We start from the raw sequence: 22,836 nt of genomic DNA, 5'->3' as shown, positions 1-22,836 counted from the left end.
CTGCGGCAATAAAACTTGTTTCTATGTACATATATATGTATTTTATTAATTTAATTGTCTAATATAGTTTCATTTTTTCTTTTTAATATAAATTAGTCTTAAACCGATATGTCCCCGCGGTAGTGGAGTACGTCCTCCAGGAGCACGTGCACACATCAACTATCCGCTTGAGCTTGAATTACTTTTTCATAAAATGTGTGTGACATTGTAGATATGAAGCACTTCCTAAGACGAGTGGCTCCACTCATCTATCCATGAACCGCTTCAGGCCCGCTCATCTGGAAGCCCCCCCCCCCCATTATCCTCAGGGCCGAGGCACCGGGGGACACCGTCCCCGCTAATGGACGTCCTTCCCCGATCCAGCCCAGCTGGAGTAACAGAACCACAACATCCCGGTTGCTCGGCAACACGGTTAGTCCCGCCCATCAGAGAGCCAAGTCTTCCAGCTGCCTTCCACAGCGGGGTGGGGGGGCACCCTGGGGGCACAGGGGCCTCAGCTGGATCTCCGGGACCCTTGTCGTCCGGGCAGGGCCCTGAGGACCCAAAACCAGCAGAATATTATCTGCAAATGGCGTGTGGAGACCTCTGAGGTGATCGTACACACTTGGAAAAAGCAGTGAGAGGAACTCTGAATAATTCATCATGCTCCAATTCAGTGTGTGTGTGTGTGTGTGTGTGTGTGTGTGTGTGTGTGTGTGTGTGTGTGTGTGTGTGTGTTTATGCTGGGATGCTGTAACGTCTTGGAATGGTCCATCATTGTGCAAATGCAAAAGATGTTCCAGCCGGACTCTTGGTGCCGGCGGGCAGCAGTCGGTCCGCTTTAACTGTTCTGCCGAGCTGGCAGGGAGAAAAATCCCTTTTTTCAGGAGGTGTCATTTGGGTAAATACTGACGACGATGATGATGATGATGGTGATGTGGGCTTGTAGGAAGCAGAAACTTTCATTTGCACAGTCTGTTTGTTCACTGCTGACTAAGCTCCATGAGGGACGAGGTCGCTTCACTCCAACTAAATAAAAAGTTTTTGATTGCCAGGATATTTGGACATTGACGGTTCCCCGACCATCTGCTGACGTTCCCTCAGGCTCGACCCAAATATGTCAACATCTACTGGATGTTTCGTCCCAAAGTTTGGTTCCCCCCCCATGACTTTTCATAGTGCCATCGAGTCTTTCAATTTTTCCACACCAAAGCTTTCAAATACTCCTTTTTTCAAGGCTTCATCGTTCTATTCTGAGCTCCTTTCATCCAAAGAACCCTTTCTGGACAAAAATGTTCTCCAAAGATTGTCAAGAGCATCTCCAACAACGGAGAACCGTCCGAGAGGGTTCAGGTGGAACTTTTAAAAACTGTTCTGCTCGGTACCCAAAAGGCTCCTCCAGACCAAAGAACCCTGTGGTTCTGGGTGCTTTGTTTCTCAGATGTTCAGCAGAGACAACCGAGCCGTTTGGAAGCTTTGGAAGCATTTTGAAATATTAATTCAACCATTTATTTGTATCTCCTCTGTGGTATTACATTAATTATACAGTTGGGTAATTACCAGCAAGGAGATTAAAAATGTCCCCCAAACATGAAATGGACTTTACCATCAGCTGTGATGTTCACACTTTGAGGATTATAGAGAATCTCTTGGACTTATTCTTTGCTGACTACTAGAAAACACACACAGACAGCTGCTGCCTGCTAAGCCGCACAAATACACAACATTACCAGTTTGATAGAAAATCAAACGCATTTCCCTGGGAAACTAATGTGTTTTTTTTAATATTATCTCGCCGAGATACGATTGTCTTGTTTAGACGTGATATCAGTAGGTGTGTGCATGTTGTGTTTGTGCCCCTTTTCCTTGCTGATAATCCACAATGTGCCGTGTGACAACAACATCCCTCCATACGGAGAGAGTGCTTATCTCCCACAGCACGTTCTTTTATTTTTACATGCAGTCGGTGCACTTTTCTGTATCCTGCAGATCCACCCATCTGGTGCTGTGACCCACAAGAGATGCTTTGTTCCGTTCAGACGTCACTCGGGGGGGAAAAAAAAGCTGCATCTGCTTGACTGAAGACAGTCGTACTTATTTAACAAGACGACGACTTAAAGAAAGCACTCAGCTGGGAGCGATGTGGTTTTGGGGTTTTCTAGGACCCTTTTTGTGTGAAACGTTTCTCTTTTTTTTGCCGGTAGTTTGCCGAAGAATAGAGGACATAAGGGCGTGTTGAGCTATTTACACACGAGATTAGTGTCCAAAAAGGAACTCTTCAGAGTCCAGTGGCCCCAAATAACAGAACTTCCATCTTGTCAATTCTTGAGCACAAAACTTCTCAGTTTAGCATGTTAGCCTGCTGCTACCGTCCGCTAGTTAGCATCAAAATATAGCTGAAGCCAATGGCATCATCGTTCATTTGATCAAGTGACAGCATTTCACCTGTTAAAAAGACACATTGTGTCTATGTGGAGCTTCCCGCGTTCCATTTTAGCCCCAGTTTTCGACTTTTTAGATCCGAAGTCGGGTTTGTGTGCAGATTAAACAAGTCTTTGTGCTAAGCTAAGCTAAATTGAGCTACCTTCACATATGGAGAGTGCTGACACTGTTAACAGGCGCCTGGCGTCTGCACTGAAGCACCAGAGAAAAACCGTTCCCTCCCAATCGGGACAGAAGCTCACATGAATTCCTGTGTGTGTGTGTGTGTGTGTGTGTGTGTGTGTGTGTGAGAGAGACACTCAATGTTTGCATAACTTACTCACACGCAACACACACACAGGACTGAACTTGTGCATCGGCGAGTCTGATGATCACAGGTCAAAGCCGCGGGGCAATTGGCTGAGTTTCCACTATCATCATAGAGGAATTCCATAGGCTTTTTTCTTTTTTTTGTGTGCGTGTGTTTGTGCGTGTGTGTGTGTGTGTGTGTGTGTTAATTTAAACTGAGGCCTCTGTGCTTTTCTTCTCATCTTTTTGGACGAAGTGTGTGTGAACATATCGTGGGACCTCTGTTTGTCTATTTGGCTGTGAGGCAGCCTGAAGGGGCACGTTTGTGTGTGTGTGTGTGTGTGTGTACACGCGCACGCATGTGTGTTCTTGTTTTTGTTCACTTTTCTGCAGTCACCATTTGGACATAGTTCTCTGAAATGCCAGACGTAATTTTCAGTGTGTGTGTGCGTGTCTGCGTAAAATGAAGACGCGCACACACACACACACACACACACGCACACACACACACACAATATCCCTGACTGAAGACTCAATGGTTTATTACTGTTTATTAATGACTTATTAATTCATATATTTGCAAAATTGATTTTTGTCTTCCTTTTTTTCCACAACCTCTGGTAACCCAAAAGTTCTTCTTGTCCTTGATGTCATGATTTTAGAACGTGTTTAGTGACACACTTCCATTCACAAGTCTAAATCTTGATAAACAGTCAGTCGGTCTTTGCCAAAGGCAAGAAAACAATCTTGATATTCTGTATTATCAGCTTCTTGTGATTCGCGGGCTGATTTTCGATCACCAACCGGCCAACTTTCGAGTCCCTTTGTAACCCGCTCTTCTTTACGGTGAGCTTTGTCCCGTCTCAGGACACCTAGCCGTGACCCCCCCTTCCTCCCCCCTCTCACCCTCCCTTTTCTCCCTCCCTGCTCCCCCAAAGATAACAGCCACAGCAGCGCGGCGAGAGGCGCAGCTCTGTCCGTACGAATGAAGACAAACATCTCCCAGCCTCTGGCCAGATGTGGCTGCGACCCCCCCGTGACCTTCTCCTCTCTGTGGCAGCGGGCTGCACGCTGCCGGCGTGGATGGAACAGCGGCTTACATGTATGATGAGATTAACCCCCTCCGGCTGCACGGGGACAGCGGGCGCAGCGGACGGGCCTCCAGCCGGTGGGACTTTATTGAATTCGCTGCGTTTGAATGTGGGGATTAAAATAACACACGAGGTTGCATTTATCCACATTTCCTACATCGTCACTGATGACGCCCATTTTCAGGGCCTATTTCTCTGCTGATGAAATAAATGAAAGGCCACAACCTAAACCGATAAAACATCAGTATCAGGATTTTTTTCCATTGAGTTGCGACCATGTGACCTCGTTTTGGCTGAGGATATATTTTTAGACTCATCTATTGATGTATTGTGTCCCATGTGGGCTCGTGTGTCCGTGTCAGTATTCCATAATTACATCCTGAGATCATGTGACTTTGGAATGCGTATAGCAAAAGCTAAAGTGGAACTTCACTAACTTCTCTTGGGCGACTCAGTGGGGACAGATTCATTTTTGTGGGAATGAAAGCGAACGATCCAAAATGAATCAGCAGAGCCTGAGATGACTTTTACTCCCTGAGCTCCAACATCTTTGGATTTCACACGATGCATATTCACATCACGCTCACTGCCGGGCTTTTGCTTTTTCCAAGGTTTTTTTTTAATTTACCCCCCCACTCCCCCACCCCCCACCCCCTGGGGCGGCACAAAGCTGTCAAAAGAAGATTAAAAAAGATTGGATATTAAGTATACAATTATTACCATTGTTATTAAGAAATATTTCATATAAACTGGTCAGCACCAGAACACCATGTCTTTTTTACTCACACACACACACACACACACACACACACACACACACACACACACACACACACACACACACACACACACACAGGACTGCTTCTCTGTGCACATAATAGTGTTAAATGAATGACAGCTGCAGATGGATTGGGTGGCTCATTAATCCCACTGTACTCCCCCGCTGACTCTGGATCAGGTTTCTTGATGTTTCTAATGAGGTAAAAACTTGGCACTCCTCTTTGCTGATGTGGGGGCCCAGCTGTGTGCGCACGCCTCACACACACACACACACACACACACACACACACACACACACACACACACACACACACACACACACACATGCAGAGTAACGCCGTTGGGTGGAGCTGGATGAGCTCACGCCGTGGGCTGTTTTTATGTTTCTTTCACCAGAATAAGATGAGAATATTTCAGCCCCCTGAACTCACACTCTGTTGCGCCTTTGGGGGTGTTACCACTCCATTTTCAGGGGGGGGGGGGGGTCCTCTCCATCTAATGTATTCTGACAGGGTTTTTTCTTCACGCCTCTGATTTATTCGAACGCTGAATAAGTCATAGTTGCAGAGGTCATCTGTGCCTGAAGTTGAATATTCATGTTGATGTTCAAAGACTTTTAGCCGTTTTTGTTCGAAATCATTTCTTGCTTAATTTAAATGTATTCAAAATGCATGAATGTAGTAAGAGAGAATATATTTCCTTCTAAACGTGTTTGCAGTCAGACCTGAGATGCTACCGGTTAGTAGTCATTTTTTTAAGTTCAATTCCATTGACTTGCTGGAGGCAGATGTGCGTGTGTCCGTGCGTTCGCGGAGGAGGCTGATACGCCTCGGCGCTAGGACCCGGGCGGCGCGCGGCTCCGGGTGGAGGCGGCGGTGCGCGGCTGTGCGCGGAGGAGACAGACGCTGTTTGCGTCCGCAGCTGCCCGAGACTCAACGCATCCACCGGCGAGAGGGGTGGGGAGAGGGAGGGTGAGGGGGGGGGGGGGCGGTGAGTGTTCTGCAGCACCCCCGTGCGCGCGCACGAGAACCCTGAACCTCAGCCGGGCTCGTCTGTGGAGCCCTCCGCGTATGGGCTCACCATGCGCAGGATACGGGCCAACGCCATCGCCATTCTGACCGTCGCGTGGATCCTGGGGACGTTTTATTACCTGTGGCAGGACAACAAGCCGCAGTCGTCGTCGTCGTCGTCGCCTTCGTCGTCCGCGTCGCAGACCCGCGGCAGGGGGGGCCATGGGCAGAAAGTGGCCCCCGGTCGGCTGGAGATCCACCGGGACGACAGGACCATCCCGTTGATAGTGAGTGTGTGTGTGTGTGTGTGTGTGTGTGTGTGTGTGTGTGTGTGTGTGTGTGTGTGTGTGTGTGTGTCCTTGGGGTGATGAGGGTGGTGGTGGTGGTGGTGCTGAGGACGCGCATCTGGGTTGTCACCGCGGGGGGGGGGGTGGAATTATTATTATTATGCTCATTGTGCGCGGACACGTTTTGGCCTTAACGCGCATCACGGTGGTCTCACGAACCTCCCGCCGCGCGGCCACGTACGTCACCCCCCCCCAGTGTCCCTCCACGAGCCCGCGAGAACCTCACGCACGCGTAAGAGGCTTTCCGTAAGTCCGACGCGTCGTGCGCAAACGCCTCTTACGTGCGGGCGGCTTTCTTGGATCACGCGCGCGAGGTGTGACAAACAGTCACGAGAGGCCTGCTTCTGTCAGGTCCGATGTCTTCTCCCGGGTGGAGGTGCACCACCTCCGGTAAATGCTGTCACCCGAGGTGCACTGGTTGCAACACACTGTGTGTGTGTGTGTGTGTGTGTGTGTGTGTGTGTGTGTGTGTGTGTGTGTGTGTGTGTGTGTGTGTGTTTGGCTCCATGCCAGGTGAGATTAGGCGATGTGGTGCACCTGGCTGCAGGGTCCTTCGGTGAAGAAGACTCCTGTGCTGACACATTATGGATCTCATCTTCTAGTCAACAAGGATTCAAGTCATGTCGTCGAGCCGGAACTGAAGTTTCTTTGTGGTTCCGATTTGCTGCTGTTCTGTATTATTTGTCCTGTTGGTCGGAGGGTTGAACTTTGGATCAAAATCAAATGTTTGTATTGACTGAACAACCAACAATGAACACAACAGTTAGTGGTGCATAAAATGTATCACAAGGTATTGAAAAATGTCCCTTGTGCTAATAGAGTCCAATAGAGTTTTATTCAACGAACAGGCGTGGAAGCTCTTTGAGTGGCGGGAGCGCCGCCACACGCCACACGCCTCTGAACCGTGAGGGCTTTGGCGTGCAGGTGGAGCCCCGGCGGGGTCGTTCCCCTTCGCCACCAAGCCGAAGGCCTCGCGTGTGTGCGTTGCTGGTAATGTGAGTCCAACAGCTGGACACGGCCGGTGCACAAAGGACCCCGAGGCCTCACCGGAGGGCTCCGCTTCTCCCCCTTCTTTTGTTCTTCTCCCTCTGTCTCCCTCATCCTTCATTTCCTTCATGCCCTTTTTCTTCTCCCCCCTCTGCGACGCTCTTTACTCCTCTGTGCTCGTTCCCTTCCATCCTGATCCTCTTTATTTTTCTCTCCTCCGTCTCTTCTCTCTCCCTCCTTCTTTTCCCCCCAAAGCCCGTTCGTCAGCAGCGTTTGATTCACTAATGACATCATCTGTGAAATCTCTCTGCACTGGGTGCACGTCGCCTCCAAGTGAGACATCCACGCCAATCAGCCGTCTCTGCGAGCTGCGCGTCCACGGTGGACGTCCTCGTCCAGCCGGTGTCTGATGACAGATGGTGGTTTAGTGTGACTTCAGTGGGTCTGTGTCCTTCGGATCCACGGGCTTTAGATCTGGGTGTGTCCGCTGGTTTTATTGCGCAGTCTTTTTTTTTTTTTCCCCAAGTAGTTGTGCAACAATCTTTTTGAATCAACAAGACACAGAAACATGAAGACTTCACCAGAGAATTATGTCTGAAGCCGGATTATGTTTCCCACAATATGTAGCACACAGTATTACAATGTAGAACATCATTGGGTCGGCACGGTAACCCTGTTGTACCCAAGCACATCGTTCCCTTTAGGCATTTCAACTTCAATTATTGCCATTGTTTAATTATTTCAATGCAATAATACTTTATCATTTATCATTTATAAATACTTTGTCATTTATTTGACATGGAGAGTAAATAGAAACTGTTTTTAAGATCCTCTGAGTGCACAAATAAAAAAGAGTCCTTCATTCTAAATAAATCTTTGTTTTTCGACCTCGTTATATCTTAGAATTGGTCCCTTTTCTGCTTTAAAGTGTGTCAAGGAGATTTTTGAATGCCGGCGGGAAGTTGTTTTGAAACCGAGTGGAATGAAACTAGAAAATAACAAACACTTTTCTCCTTTTATTCCCTATGGAGCAGCTTGTAAGTTCCCGGTGTTTTTGTCCAGCTTGCGTTGGTGCATCTGCACACGTGAATCCAGGACCTTCGGCGTGAGATTTATAAATCTGTGATCACCACGAGGATTCAAGCACATTTGACTTGTATGTGATTTATCTTTGAATTCCCCTTGAACGTGTTCGTCTTCCAGACGAGCTTCATGTTTAATTCACCCGGCCGAGCCTCTGGCTGCTTCTTCACTGTCTCCTTTTTTTTTTCTTTTTTTTTCACGGCTTTAAATATTTAGTCGTGATGATACTTGTCGATCACCGAGGGATACAAAGTACACGCTTCTGGAAAGAGAGCCATGAAAAGCAGTGAAAACCTCAAATGGCTCGTGTGAGAGAAATAGAAGTTATCGTGGAAAAAATGTATGTAATAATATGCATAATACTTCTGTAAAGGCTTCATAGTTGTCGCCGTCGTCCTTTTGCTGCAGCGCGGGACGAATACCAGGTTGTTCTTTATTTGCTTAAATCGTCCTGACTTGGACAACAAACATTTACCGTCCTCTCCTTTAGTGACCGGTGCAAGCGGGTCGTCGTGGCTTTTATAACAGTTACACGACCTGCTGATCCCAGAGCTGTGCAAGAAAAAAAGAGCTGATTAGCGGCGCTCTGCAAACGGCCGTCGGCTGCAGAGGGAAGTGTGTGACGGCCCTTTGCCACAGAGGAGCTCGGATGCTTTCTGGCCGCGTGCCGTAGCAGCAGATGCTCCTTCCGGGACGCTTTGTGATCTGAACTGGAAGGTCACAGCTCCCAGTTACACGTCACTAATGCAGAAGAAGACGTGACGCTGTGTAGAAATACTCATGGATACAAAAGTAAATAAAGTTCTGAAGTATTTTAGTATGAAGCAGATTCACCCGGAGAAGCTCTACATCGCGTTGAGAACTTATTTGCTTTCCCCCCCACTGGCCTCGAGCTTTGGTCTCTGCAGGTAACGCAGCGCTATCGACGTCCGTCTGGCACTGCGGACACGTCTGTGTGTGAAACCCCCCCCCCCCCCCCCCCCCCCGCCCCCCCGGAGGGGCCGAGAACGAGGTCACTCCCACCTGAACTTGGTCACGAGCTTTTTATAAATCCTCCGGCTACACCGACCTCTAACAAAGCGTCGGCCTCCTTTTCTCTCCGCTGCTTCCACCCCATCGTTGCTTGGTGGGTGGTGCATGGTGGGGAGGAACTGTTCCACGTGGGTCCAGGTACCATTAACCATTTAGTTGAATCATTAAATGCAGTCCAGATCAAATCAACAGCAAAAGAGATTTATGAAGGGCTCAATGGATTGAACAATAATTGCGTTTAATTTTTTTTATGCTGAAAAAGATTTTTGCACTTCATTAAAAAACGCCAGCGGTGTTTAAAAAATGAATGTCGGTTTTGACGGACAGTTAAAACGTCAAATGAAGGAACCCATTCAGGTGGACGACGACGTGATCATAGATTTGTTGAAAAGTGTTGACGCCAAAAACAACCCGCTGTGTATTTACCTGCAACGCGTTGTCCTTTCATAACCCTTCGCTCCCCTTAAACACACCCGGCCGTGTCCCCCGCAGGTGAGCCAGCCCCCGCGGGCCGAGCAGCAGGGCCAGCTGCTGGGCGCCTTCGACGAGAAGGCCTACCTGGCGGGGAAGCAGCTGAAGCCGGGGGACGACCCCTACCGAGAACACGCGTTCAACCTGCAGGAGAGCGACCGGCTGGGCGGCGAGCGAGCCATCCGGGACACGCGGCACTACAGGTGAGCGCCCGGAGGCCCCGCCCCCCCCCGTTAAAGGCCTCCGTTCACGTGAAAGCCGTTTATGTCGGATCCACAACCTGTGTGACGCGTTCTCCTCCCCTCGCCCCCCCCTGAAAGGTGCGCCTCCGTGAACTACGACGCGGACCTCCCCTCCACCAGCGTCATCATCACCTTCCACAACGAGGCGCGCTCCACCCTGCTGCGCACCATCAAAAGGTCAGCGAGGTCACGCGCGCACACACACACACACACACAGCGAGTCCCAGCGAGGACGCCTATGACTCCTGATTCTGTCTGTCCGTCCCAGCGTCCTCACGCGAAGCCCGGCCTCGCTCATCCAGGAGATCATCCTCATAGACGACTTCAGCGCGGATTGTGAGTTCCTCTTCTGTTATTTCCCTTTTTTTTCACGGGGAAATCTGTGGTTACTTTAATTTCTTTCTCAAACACAACAAGTCTTATTCGGCAATAATGAGAATTTATTATAATACCACAGCAATCAGCTCTCCTCCAAAGCGACAAATATTCCCTCAGGGTTAAAATAAGAGTAAATATTAGACTTGTTAACTATTTACCATCACTTGTGGAGATGCATTTCCAGAAAGTATAACAGAATAAAACATAGAATGAATCAATTAAATGTTAAAACGATTCCTACAAATGACAAGTCCAAATGGAAAAGGGAGGGACGAGGAGGATATCAGGAGGCCGGCGTTGCTTTGACGATGAGATGCCACAGAATACGAGACGCGGAACACGGGAGCTTCTGGAGGATTTCCTCACTAATCACGTCAGGTTCGGCGACGCTGCCGAGGGAATAAACTTCACCAGCAACGGGCAGCAGGAATGAGCAGAAGCCGTCCCGCCGTGCTTTAGTTTAATTAGTGGTCTAATTGGCCCTGACAGACAAACAAATCAGCTGACGGCAGCGTGAAGCTCGCGTCTCCAGGTCGGTGGGTTTTAGAGGACGGCGGCGTTTGAGAGTAATTATCCCCCCCGCTGTGAGCGTTAGACACAAGTATCATGTTATTATACGAGCTCATGCCACCGCATGCACTCCTCTGTCTGACCTACATTCACCGTGCACGCACACACACACACACACACATTGAGGAGCTGGTCAGGCATCTTAGCACAGCTCACTAATGCCTCGCTCCACCTGAGCTCCCGTTGAACCGGCAGCCTCATGTCCATCATGTCCTCCAACACCTCAAATCACTGCACGACGTGAGCTGTGTTTCACCACACTTTCGGCTCGCTTCTATCCGTGAGGTTGTTTTTCCCAAAATACGGCGCCGTCGATTGGTCACACGACTTACAAATCACAAGCGAACAAGAGATTCTTCCATTGCATTTTCACGTCTAAGGCCCAACGGATGAAGGACGACGCACGTTCGGACGGCGCAGCGCCAACAGAGGTGTTAGTGGTTGGGAGGGAGATAAGCGGTCAGCTGAGGCAGTGAGAGTGCGAGCTGATTGGTCGGTGGTTTAATCCCACCGCGACTCGCCTTCACCATAAGGGCTCCGTCCTCAGTGCAGGGATCTTCACAGCCAGACGACGGCATGGGACGCGTGGAATACGCCCCCCCCCCCTCAGACACAATGTGCAGGTTGTCCCGTCAAGTTGTTGCACTGACAGGAAGCGATCAGCTCGTTTACGTCCTGCATCCAGTCTGTGAAGGTCGGCACGGCGTCCGGCGTCCTGAATTGCACTTAATTTAGTCTCGGCCGCTGCGTCGACACAAAGGTCATGATTAATACGAGCGCACAGAATGTATGCAAGCTCACACACACACACACACACCAGCTGTCTCCTCCTTATGAGCACCACTAGAGAACTTACACACTCGGCTTAAATGCCAACAAACGCGTTCGTACACACAGCGGATGTAATGAAGGAGGATTACACGTCCTCGTGCTTGTTTCCGTATCGCTGTGTTGGAGGAGGGGGGGATGCGTGTGTGTGTGTGTGTGTGTGTGTGTGTGTGTTTACATTCATTTGCTGTGTTGTTTGTAAGGACGTCCATCGGCGACGGGAACGAGCGGCTCGCTCCGCGTTTTGTTTATTCGTGGTTCCTTATTCTTTCGTCTTGTTTATTGGGTGAGGCTGCTCGCTGAGGTGGCGTGATCCTCCCTAACACCTCCTCCGCTCTCCTCCTCCAGCTGAGGACTGCCAGCTGCTCTCTCAGGTCCCCAAGGTGCGCTGCCTGAGGAACGGCAGGAGAGAAGGTACGATGATGCAAATGATGAGTCAATAATAATTCATTAAATAGATTCGCTCACAGTGTTCTTTGCTGCTCCAATCATTCGTTTTTTGATGTGTACCAAGTAACTCAGCCAATCATCTCGTATAAGAATAGTGAGCATAAACCATCTCAAGTAAATATTAACTTTAAAATTAAATGAAAAACCACATATAGTCCGACTCGAGAAGCTAGAACCAAAAGTGTTTTTATGTCAATTGATCAATCAATAAATGGTCTCGTAATTGTTCAAATTGAAAAATGATCACTTTTCTTTTTAAGCCAACAAATACAGATATTTTCATCTAAGTATTCAGAGGTTGTTCTGTCCCGGCCGGACAAAACCCAAAGATATTTGATGATAAATAAAACACAAAAACCGCAGCAAATGCTGCGATTGGACTGAACGGAGCTTTATGATAACAAATCTGTGTAACACAAATACATCTATTTTCTTCCCCCTGCTGATCCCATGAGCTGCTCAAGTGGGGAACTAAAGAAAAAGCTTAATTAAGCTGGGAAATAATTAGCAGAAAGTCAGACTTCGAGGCTCCTTGTCGTCCCTTTCTAAAAAACAAAAACACAATTATCTTCAGCTTCCCGTGTCTCTGTTATTACACCAACCTTTGAATCCGGAACAAAAGTCTTCAGTTGATGAGACGCATCTGTTTAATTAACCGGAGACGTTGCAGACCCCCCCGGCCCCCCCCTGAAGTGAACCTCCTCCCCACTTGTCTGCGCTGAATGCTAATGACTGTGATTGCAGACACGCTTCTGATGAGCGGAGACACCTTCACTCCCTTCTTCACTCGCTCCGCTTTAAAATAGATTTGACTCCACATTAAAACCCTTTCTCACAAGCAGTCTGTGTATAATGGGGGTTGGGGGGGTCGGAGGGGGTAGGGGCCAAAAGGGAGACACGTTCTGGCATCTTACTGATTATCCAATTATCCAGCTCCATTTCAAAAGGCTTCGTGTGCACCAAATAAAGGCCTTCAGACAGAACCTGGAGGGGAAATTGATTCCAAGCGGAGCTTCGCTCTGTGTTTCTGCTCCGTCCGTGTGTCATCCCCCCCCCCCTCCTGCTCTGCCCCCCAGGTCTGATCCGATCGCGGGTGCGCGGAGCCAACGCGGCCTCGGCCTCCATCTTGACCTTCTTGGACAGCCACTGCGAGGTCAACGCCGATTGGCTGCAGCCGATGATCCAGCGGGTCAAGGAGGTACTAACAGCACCGCCTCCCCCCCCCTTTTTTTTAGAGGTTGAATCGCGCTGCATGGAGGGCGCGGCCCGTCGCCGTCCACTCGCCCCGGGAGCGTGGGTCTGCTTTGCGATTCTTTCTCGCTTCGGGATTCATTCCTAATCAAAAGCAGTCTTTTGTCTGCATGCAGGGGGGACGTTTCTGTCCCTTTCGGCGCTTCCTACAAATGAGTTCACGCAGCCCCCCGGAGACACTATCATCCCCGTCATGCTTCAGCTTTTGCTTTGAATTAAAAAAAAAATTGCAAAACCAGCCACTTTTCATTATCGGGGGGGGGGGCGGGGGGGGGATTCTTTTTTATTTCTCTCACGCTGCGTTTCTTTCTGTTTTACTTCTGCTGGTGTTCTCGTGTGAACCTTCAGGGGTGTTGAAGTGCTGCCTCGCTGGTTCTGTCTGTCAGTTAAACACACACAGCATGTAAATAGGAGCTGCAGAGGCGCTCACCGAGACACCGGGCCGGGCTTTTCTCATCCGGACAGACGTTGCTGTGGAAACCTCCATCACTCGCTAGTGAGTAATAGGCCCGATCCTTGTTGCAGCTCATTCGGTCGTGTCAATGCACAGATAACTCGGATGAATCATTGCCACGAGACGGACGCTGCTCCTGTTGCTCCTTCTAAGAATAACAGAATCCTCCTGCTGGTGTTAATTAACACGTGAGTTGTTAAACGTGAAAATGACCTGAAATCCAATTAGCAGTTTCACCCGTTTTAGGCTTTTTTACACTTTGGTTCCTCCAGAAATAAAGTGCTGCAGCGTGTACATTAGCGAGTTCTAAAAGTGCCGGTAGATAAGTTAGAAGTTAACTTTGTACATTTTGCCATTTAGATGTGAAATGTCTTCTCATCCAACCGTCGGCAAGAGAGCAAAAATGGTTCTGCGTTACAATCATGAGATGAAATGAAGAAGGGGGATTAGAGACTTACGTTGAGGGGAAGTCACATGATCATCACACGCGTTCTCTGCAGGCTGCAGCGACATTTACCGCCTGCTTAGCAGTTATTGCCTTTGTTAGAGCGCGGAGGGAAATCACGTGAAATAATGTGCGGGATGAATTTTATAATTACAGAGTGGATGATAATGTATTATTATTGGAGGCCTTTCCTGTCTGGTTCTTGCCTTCCTTCACTGACCCGACTAATGGAGGGGCCCAAACCTTTAAGTTGCAACTCTATGAGAGTTTGGTTTGTCTCTGATTTATCTTTTATATGGAGGATTTCCAGCAGACGTAAAACTGTCCAGTAATTCAAAGGAAAGGGGAATGATTGGAAGAAAAGAATGAAACTTTTTCCTCCTTTTCATTCGTTCCCGTCCCGTTAATCGATCCCTCTCCGATTTGTCTGACGATTTGTCTGGAGCCGACAGCAGGTTGGAACCACTGTCCAAAAGAGAAAGAAACCATTCGCATTTTAGTGAAGAGACGTTCATCAAGAGCAGAAACAAATCTGGTGATTTCATTGAGTTATTCATTTTAATTTGGTGAATTTGATAGAATTTGATAGATTGATACTTTATTGATCCCTCAAGAGGGAATTTTTTTATCACAGCAGCATTTACAGGGAAGAATAGAATAAAAATATACACATTATATACACATTACATATAATATAATAAGATAAAAAACATTAAATTATTAAATTAAATACACTATTGAATTCCCCCTTTGGTCGAGATGGAGCTCAATTTAATTATTTGACGTCGGAAGCAACCAATCACATGTAAGACTCATATCGCATTGATAATTATCACCTAACTTCAAGGAGCCAGAGAGGCACGAATACACTGAGCGAGTGTTGGGAGATGATGGGAGATGACGGGAGATGACGGGAGATGATGGGAGATGATGGGAGATGACGGGAGATGATGGGAGATGATGGGAGATGATGGGAGATGTTGGGAGATGACGGGAGATGTTGGGAGATGACGGGAGATGATGGGAGATGATGGGAGATGTTGGGAGATGATGGGAGATGCTGGGAGATGACGGGAGATGACGGGAGATGATGGGAGATGATGGGAGATGACGGGAGATGACGGGAGATGATGGGAGATGATGGGAGATGACGGGAGATGATGGGAGATGATGGGAGATGATGGGAGATGCTGGGAGATGACGGGAGATGACGTGAAGCCTGAAGCCCCTCGGTGCGTTATGGAGTCACGGAGGCTCATTAAGAGCATCATAAACGTCTGCAGCTCAAAGCTGATGAGAGCATCACTTTCCAAGTGGCTCTGTGGCAAAGTGGCTTTTAACACCCGCCCACACGCACACACACACACACACACACACACACACACACACACACACACACACACACACACACACACACGCACACACACTCTTTTGGTGCAATGGACACAGAGTTCAGGGCGGGTTTAAGCTCTGAGCAGAGAGCGGGACGGCTCCTTTAGGACACACACACACACACACTTTGCAGAGGCTTCGTGAGCAAACAGCAGCGTTGGCGCAGGCGCACATTCACAGACAGACGCGGACAACACGCACGCACAAACAACAGCCCTCCTGTGCTCTGCTTTCCTTTGACCTGCGTGTTACTCGCCCGGAGCCTGTCGGCCCGCTGTGAACGCTGCGAGGAATTGCTTGTGTTGGTGACGTATTCGCAGTGTACGCGGTAAATTCTGCAGAGTCAAAGTGCGCCGTGAGCTCGCGTGGATCTGTAAAGAGTTCTGTTCCAGTGATGGTCTCTCCTTATCAGGACAACAAATCAACCCGAGAAGCATCATGAAAGCACACGAGAGGAAGAACTGATCCATTAATCAGCAGCTGAAGCACAACGTTGATGTTTGATAAATCTCAACCCCGGCTTTATTTTTCAAATGCTTTCATAAATCGATGTATTTTAGTGATTTATAAAACGTTTTCCATGAATTTAACGCTGCGTGGACGAGCTGAGCGGTTACTTTTATCTACTTGATCTCGGTCAGTTCGCCATTGCTGAAACAGAGCAGCTAATAACGAGACAATAAGCAGAAAAAAACTCTGCTTTCCTCTGACATTTCCACCTATTTGGCTTAATCGCCCAATTAAAAACAGACATGAGACGCTCCATGGCATTAAAATGTCTTTCTCCAGGATTACTCATCTCTGGTTGAGAAGGTTTGACCTCTTTTCGCTGTTTCCTGCTCAGCGAGTATCGCTGTGCCGCAAATCCCTTCTCTCCTTTAAGCTCCCGTCCTAATTACTCACGCAGCATCCAACTTGACAAATAAATATTTCCTGAATGTGAATCCCCACGTCGCCTGCTGACATGTGTCGAAGGACGTCCCAACATGAATGTGTCCTTCTCCTCTGACGCAGGACCACACGCGGGTGGTCAGCCCCATCATTGATGTCATCAGCCTGGACAACTTCGCCTATTTGGCTGCTTCTGCTGACTTGAGAGGAGGTCTGGACACACACACACACACACACGTTATATATCACAACAGGGGTTGAGGTCAGTCTGGAAGCAAAGCAGACGGCCGAAGGGTTAAGTGAGGAAAGTCGCTGGAACTGGTGGTTGTAACTGGATCCGACTCTCTTGTGTCTCTCTCGCTCGCTTTCCTTCCAGGATTTGACTGGAGTCTCCATTTCAAATGGGAGCAGATCCCCATCGAGCAGAAAATGGCGAGGAGCGACCCCACGCTGGCCATCAGGTCGGTCCTCGCCGTCCCGCTTCTTCTTCCTCATGAACAGAAAGACGTGGAGCTTGAATACCACAGAAACGTTTCACCTCAGTGCTCCCACAATAGTTTATACTATTATTATATTATTATTAATTACTATAAAGCATTTCTTCTCTGCTCTGCCACAGAGGAACATCTGTCATATTTCTTGTTTAAAGATGGCAAAACAAATCAGCTGCTTTTACTCTTTTTTCACGATTGGATGTTTTATTACACCAAAGAACTACCTGTTTTTTTATGTATCACCAATTTCTTTAGCAGCCCAACATCATGCAGCTAGTATTACACACAAGGACCCTGATAAAAGCACCTTTTATTCATCAGCGGGTGTTTGCACCAGTTTCTATTTACACAAATGAAGTCATAAAAAAGACACCCGTGTCCCTCTGAGTAAAGACTCGTCCCTGCAGGACCCCCGTCATCGCCGGCGGGATCTTCGTCATGGACAAGAGCTGGTTCAACCACCTGGGCCAGTACGACACCCACATGGACATCTGGGGGGGGGAGAACTTCGGTGAGCTGGCCCGGCGTTTTTCTGCTTTTGTCTGCGTCCACGGCGGCGGACTAACCTCGTCCCCCCCCCCGTGTGTCTGTGCCCCCCCCCCCCCCCCCCCCGCAGAGCTCTCCTTCCGGGTGTGGATGTGCGGAGGAAGCCTGGAGATCCTCCCCTGCAGCCGCGTGGGTCACGTGTTCAGGAAGCGCCACCCGTACGATTTCCCAGAAGGCAACGCGCTCACCTACATCAAGTGAGTCAGTGTCAGATGACTCCATCAGTGTGTCACCTAAGCTTTACATCATTAGAGGAGCCCCCCCCCCCCCCCCCCCCCCCGGGAATGCCTCCCGCGGCGCTGTCATCACCGTGTTGTGTGTCCGCGCAGGAACACGCGGCGGGCCGCCGAGGTGTGGATGGACGAGTACAAGCAGTACTACTACTCGGCTCGGCCCTCGGCGCAGGGCAAAGCCTTCGGCAGGTCGGTCCTCTCCAACGGTCATGTGTTCGCTTGTCCTGACCACGCTCGCGCAGTTTCCATAGCAACGTACTCGTTGCCATACACTGCGATAGCAGAGCTAGTGAGGACCATCTAGTGGTGTCCACTGTAAATCCGCCTTCTCGTTATGTTTTTGATTGTTTCAGAAAATCTAGAATTTAAAATGAATGATTTGAGACTCCCAAGGACCCTCGGTGGCGTCTGTCAATTTCCATTTGAAATCAATCCTAAACTATTTGGGGTCATAAAGGGCGGAGAGGAGCAGGTGGAACCAGAGAATGACTGAAATGCTGAAACGATTAACTGATCATGAATCCTTCTTCCTTCTGCGCGCAGCATCTCAGACCGGCTGACTCTGCGGCGGAAGTTGAACTGCAAACCGTTCCGCTGGTACATGGAGAACGTGTATCCCGAGCTGAGGTACCAGAGGGTTTTAATAGAATCATTACTTATATTTGCTCTTTCTTCACGTTGAAAAACGTTCTCAGATATAAGGTGAGAACGGAAAAAGCCGAAGGTCAAACATTTAAATATAACTAATGACGGTATGGACCTTTAGGGACAGCTCTCATGCACCTGAACACCTGAAAACCAACAAATAGAAAATACTTTTGTCTTGGTTCGTGGAAACAATGATAAATGGAGTCGACATTTTTTGTCTTCTAAAGCGGAATATGCCAATTGTTGGAGTTGTAATGACCACATGTTCAAAACCAACAAAGCCGATCCATCCGATTTGAACGGGAACATCTGAGCGGGGAATTACTGCTGATCCCACCACCTTGTTTCTTATTCCCACGTTAACTGTAGCGGCTCCATGTCGGCCTCCCGAACTGATTGTTGTAAATTGTAAAAGTGTTGAAACGGCTCACGACTCAGTTCCTCCCCGGAGAAACACGTCGATTCGACCCGTCTGCTGTTTGCTGCCGTAATGAGACCTCCCTCTCCCTCTCTCTCTCTCTCTCTCTCTCTCTCTCTCTCTCTCTCTCTCTGCCTCTCTCGCCCTCAGGGTCCCCGAGCAGGAGGCGGTGTCCAGTGTGCTGAGACAAGGCGGCCTGTGCCTGGAGACGCGGGGGACGGACGCCCTCGGGCTGGCGGAGTGCAGAGGCATCGGATCCATCAGGCCGCAGGCGCAGGTCCAATATTCACATTTCCTTCAGTGTCGGCGGTGAATTTAGCCAGAAACTAGAGTAGAATGTTGAAGGGAGTACGTGCGTTTCCATGGAGGCGAGAACCTGCCGCCCCGGCGTCCTCTTTATTGTCTGTTTTTGTTTTCCTCTATTTTGCAGAGATGGGAACTAATAGAACCACTGCTCCGGCAGCAGGACCTCTGCCTGGCCATTTCGGCCTTCACGGCGGGGTCAAAGGTCAAGATGGACACCTGCAGCGCAAAAGAGCCCAGACAGGTAATGAAATGAAGTGGAGTTTAGGTGGAGTTATTGTGTTGGCCTCAACAGAGAGAGGACTCCCGTCATCTCGTTTTCCGAGTCGCCGAGCGGTTTCGTTTCTCCTCGATGTCCTCGACAGACCCCCACACCCCACCCAGGTCGAGCGTGCACGTCACCTCGTGTGAACTGGCTCCAGGGTGGAGTTCTGACATGGCAGAGGGAGCTAACAAGTGGAACCATGTGTGCGCGAGGGGCCTCCGGAGAGCGGGAGCCCAGTTCATGCTGTGGGAGACATTGGGCCTCTTTGTCCTGAGTGGTTAATCCCCCAGAAAGGGAAAAAGAAATGCTCTTTGAAGGGAAAAGTAACAAGTGATGGCCGTGACCTCTCTGAGAAAGGGAACACGTACGACTGAGGACTCAAAGTAGGGGGAGGTTGTGCGTCGGCGGGCTGTAAATCCGCTTTAGAAGTTTTCCCGTCGCGCCATCCATCACCATGAACATTATTTATATTCCCACTAACAATGTTTTATTGAAACAATGAGTTTGGCCTTTCATTGGGGCGATTGTGCCAAATGCTGTTTTTAAAAGCTGGTCCAATAAGCAGACATGTAATAAAATACTTAGAATTAAAGGAGGCACGTATTTTTACGTCATTACATCACCGTTAACAAACTCACCGTAGCTCATGTTTACAGTATGCGGGTCAGGGAAGCAGAGCCTTTGCACAAAGTGACTGTGTGTTGAAAAGGATCGCAGCTTTATGACAAAAGCACCGAGCCGTTGCCACGGTGTTACACCCGAGCCGAGGGGGTATTCAGTGGGGTGAGATCCGTCCTACGCACACGGCTTTAATTCCTTGATTGTAATAAAACTAGATGGGGTGGAATCAATAGTAACCAACAAGTGACGCCCGTCCATTGATCACCGCTAACAGGAGCCGCCACAGGAGGACGTCTGACTGTCTCTCTCTCTCTCTCTCTTTGTGTGTGTGCAGAAGTGGAAGCCTAAAGGCACGGCGCTGCAGCACGTGGTCAGCGGCCTCTGTCTGGACAGCCAGACCCCGACGGGCCCTCTGGTCGTCACGCAGTGTCGCCCCCAGATGGCCAGCCAGTCCTGGGAGCCGCAAATAATCACCTGAGCCGCGGCTGGCGGGGGAGTGAAGGGGGGAGGAGGGAGCGTGGCGCCCGTACCGTTCGGGTGCGACGCGAAGGGTCCTGGTTACGTTAAAGCTTCTCACTGGAAACTGTCGCTCATCACGCGTTTTCCTTTCCTTTCCGTCCCGGTCAGCAGTCTGCTTGTATTTCGTGGAGTAGTGAGGAGGGAGAGCGTTCCTCTGGAGGCCGCGTGGACCAGGGCAGCTTTTTGTGTAGCCAAGTAAGTCTGAGAGCTTTGTTTCAGAGCGCTCCATGCAAAGCACTGTGAGGAACATTATTTATTGTTTTGCATGGTCAGACCCAAAGAATGTTTCTTTTTTCTTTTCTGTCTCTCTACAATGTTAATTGTAAATATTTGAAGCAGATAAGTTTTTTTTTGTGTCAAGTGCTCTATATGTTGTTTGAGAAATAAAATGTGGTAAGAAAAGAATTAGTGTGGTCTTTGATTAAAACACAACGTCGTCTGAGCATGAAACACAGAGACATTTGTTTACAGTCAGAATGTCCTGTAATTCATTACGAATATGATTAACGCCAACATATTTCATCCCATCCATTTATCCAACAATTATTCAAAATATGTAATATTCTTCACATTCTGAATATTTTAATGTGCTTTAAATGTCGGCACTGTCAGTAGTATTATGAAATATAATGAGTAATAATAATGAGAATATGAAATGAATGTCATTATAGGTTAAGCTACACAGCAGCAGTACATGAATTAGTTAAAATAAAATCAGCTCCACAATGAAATAATTAGAGTTATATAATATTCATAATATGCATAATATTATTTTACAATATTTTTGGAAGTCACATTTTGCCACTAAAACTTAAACTTTTACTCAAGCAAAAAGACCTTAACCCTACTTGTACGTTCCCCCTGTTCTATTCATACTGAAGTGAATACTTCTTCCAAACATGCCACGAAAACAGATTTATCAAATGAGGAGCAAACGATAAATGAACCTGAGTGTGTGCGCCGGATTTCTTTAGCTGCATTTACACACTGTGGCCACAGGGGGGCGGAATATCCTCACAGATGCATCAGGCGCTGCAGCAACACTTTATGACTGTGACCTCCTCAGGTTGGTGAATCATGCGGGAGATTAGATTTAAGATAGTGACGAACACCATAGAGACAACAGTGTGTGTGTGTGTGTGTGTGTGTGTGTGTGTGTATGTGTGTGTGTGTTTCAGAGAGAGAGAGTGAGAGAGAGATACTCACAGCTGCAAATAAATACAATGGCATGGAAAGCATCAGCTTAACAGGCTTGACGACTCTGGCTTTTTTTCCACCTCGTTGGTTTTGTAACCTTCGGGCCACAAAGCGCGGCTGCAGCTCAGCAGGCCTCGTAACTATGCGCGGAATGCAAGTAATGCTGATAAACTTCTGGCCTTTTAAAAGGGGCCGAGGTTTCATCATAGGGGGTGGGGGGGAGCAAACATGGCAGAAACCTGAGAAAAGACAAAGGGACAATGAATGTGAACAGTGGTGTGAGGGACAATAAGTGAAGGAGCTTTTGGTAAACTCGCGTGAACTCCTGTGGTTTTATCCAAATGGTCCTTTAAACCATCTGGCTTCCACCGACTGGACTGTTTGCATATCAGCCAGATAGAGAATACAAGGAAGAATCGGTCAGGTGACATGTGCAGGAAACTAGATATTAACGGGTACATTTCACATACACAGACTTTAACATGAAATGTAATGCATTGTTAAGATGTAATAATACATGTGAATACTTGTACCACTGCCGTGTACTCTCATTGCACGGTATTACATTATCTATGTACTTTAAAATGTTGATGGAGACGGACAGCGTCTCATCCGGACATCTTATAATTAAAAGTTATTTTCGAGAGCATCAATGGTTGAAGTAATACTGAGATCTTTTTTCAAATAAAAGTAATTTTATTGCACCCTAGAAATGCTATTGTTACAAGCAGAAGTACACAAGCATTAGCTCCAGAATATGTTGCTATGAAAGCAGCCATTGCAAAAGTACAGGTTTCTGTTCCGCTGGGTCTATGTCGAACTCTATAATATATTAGGATGTAGTAGATAATACAAATGTTGTATTAACAACCTGAATATGCAAAGATATAGTGGTTAATATGTATGATACATTATAACTCAAACGCAGGGGAGTAAATAGTACAATATCAGCTTCCAAAAAGAAGTGGTATCAAGTATAAAGAAAGCTGAAGTAAGGTAAAAGTACCCCGGGATGTACCTAAATGAATGAAACCTAACGGACTTCAGAGAAATTGTTCCCATTTCAAGATAGGACCGCCGATGAGAAGAAGCATGACGAGTGTTGTTTGTCCGGACTCTACCATCAGGTCACAATCATCTGAGTCACTTCACTTCACCGATACATCCACAGATATGAAACC

At 48.2% G+C, this 22,836-nt stretch overlaps 1 protein-coding gene across 1 annotated transcript; it reads left to right on the top strand.

Annotated features, from left to right (window-relative positions):
* Positions 1 to 5,424: 5,424 nt before the first annotated feature.
* galnt16 (UDP-N-acetyl-alpha-D-galactosamine:polypeptide N-acetylgalactosaminyltransferase 16) lies at positions 5,425 to 20,860 on the top strand. The gene is made up of 15 exons (XM_078089375.1): positions 5,425 to 5,877; positions 9,532 to 9,713; positions 9,831 to 9,929; positions 10,021 to 10,088; positions 11,877 to 11,942; positions 13,055 to 13,176; positions 16,535 to 16,622; positions 16,788 to 16,872; positions 17,313 to 17,416; positions 17,522 to 17,648; positions 17,781 to 17,873; positions 18,228 to 18,311; positions 18,901 to 19,027; positions 19,181 to 19,297; positions 20,274 to 20,860. Exons 1-15 carry the CDS (start codon positions 5,662 to 5,664, stop codon positions 20,415 to 20,417), a joined length of 1,722 nt encoding a protein of 573 aa, XP_077945501.1. The 5' UTR covers positions 5,425 to 5,661; the 3' UTR covers positions 20,418 to 20,860.
* The last annotated feature ends 1,976 nt before the right edge of the window (positions 20,861 to 22,836 follow it).

This window comes from Gasterosteus aculeatus, chromosome 15, assembly GCF_964276395.1.
Source record: "Gasterosteus aculeatus chromosome 15, fGasAcu3.hap1.1, whole genome shotgun sequence".
NCBI classification, from domain to species: Eukaryota; Metazoa; Chordata; class Actinopteri; order Perciformes; family Gasterosteidae; genus Gasterosteus; species Gasterosteus aculeatus.
The sequence above is the reverse complement of the archived record's forward strand: the minus strand, read 5'-3'. Positions and strand labels throughout refer to the sequence as shown.

Excerpts from the sequence above, each read along its gene's own strand:
- galnt16 (XM_078089375.1), top strand. The coding sequence starts at position 5,662 with ATGCGCAGGATACGGGCCAACGCCATCGCCATTCTGACCGTCGCGTGG. Across the intron at positions 9,714-9,830 it reads CGGGACACGCGGCACTACAG|GTGCGCCTCCGTGAACTACG; the intron begins GTGAGCGCCCGG and ends CCCCCCTGAAAG. Across the intron at positions 19,298-20,273 it reads GCGCAAAAGAGCCCAGACAG|AAGTGGAAGCCTAAAGGCAC; the intron begins GTAATGAAATGA and ends GTGTGTGTGCAG.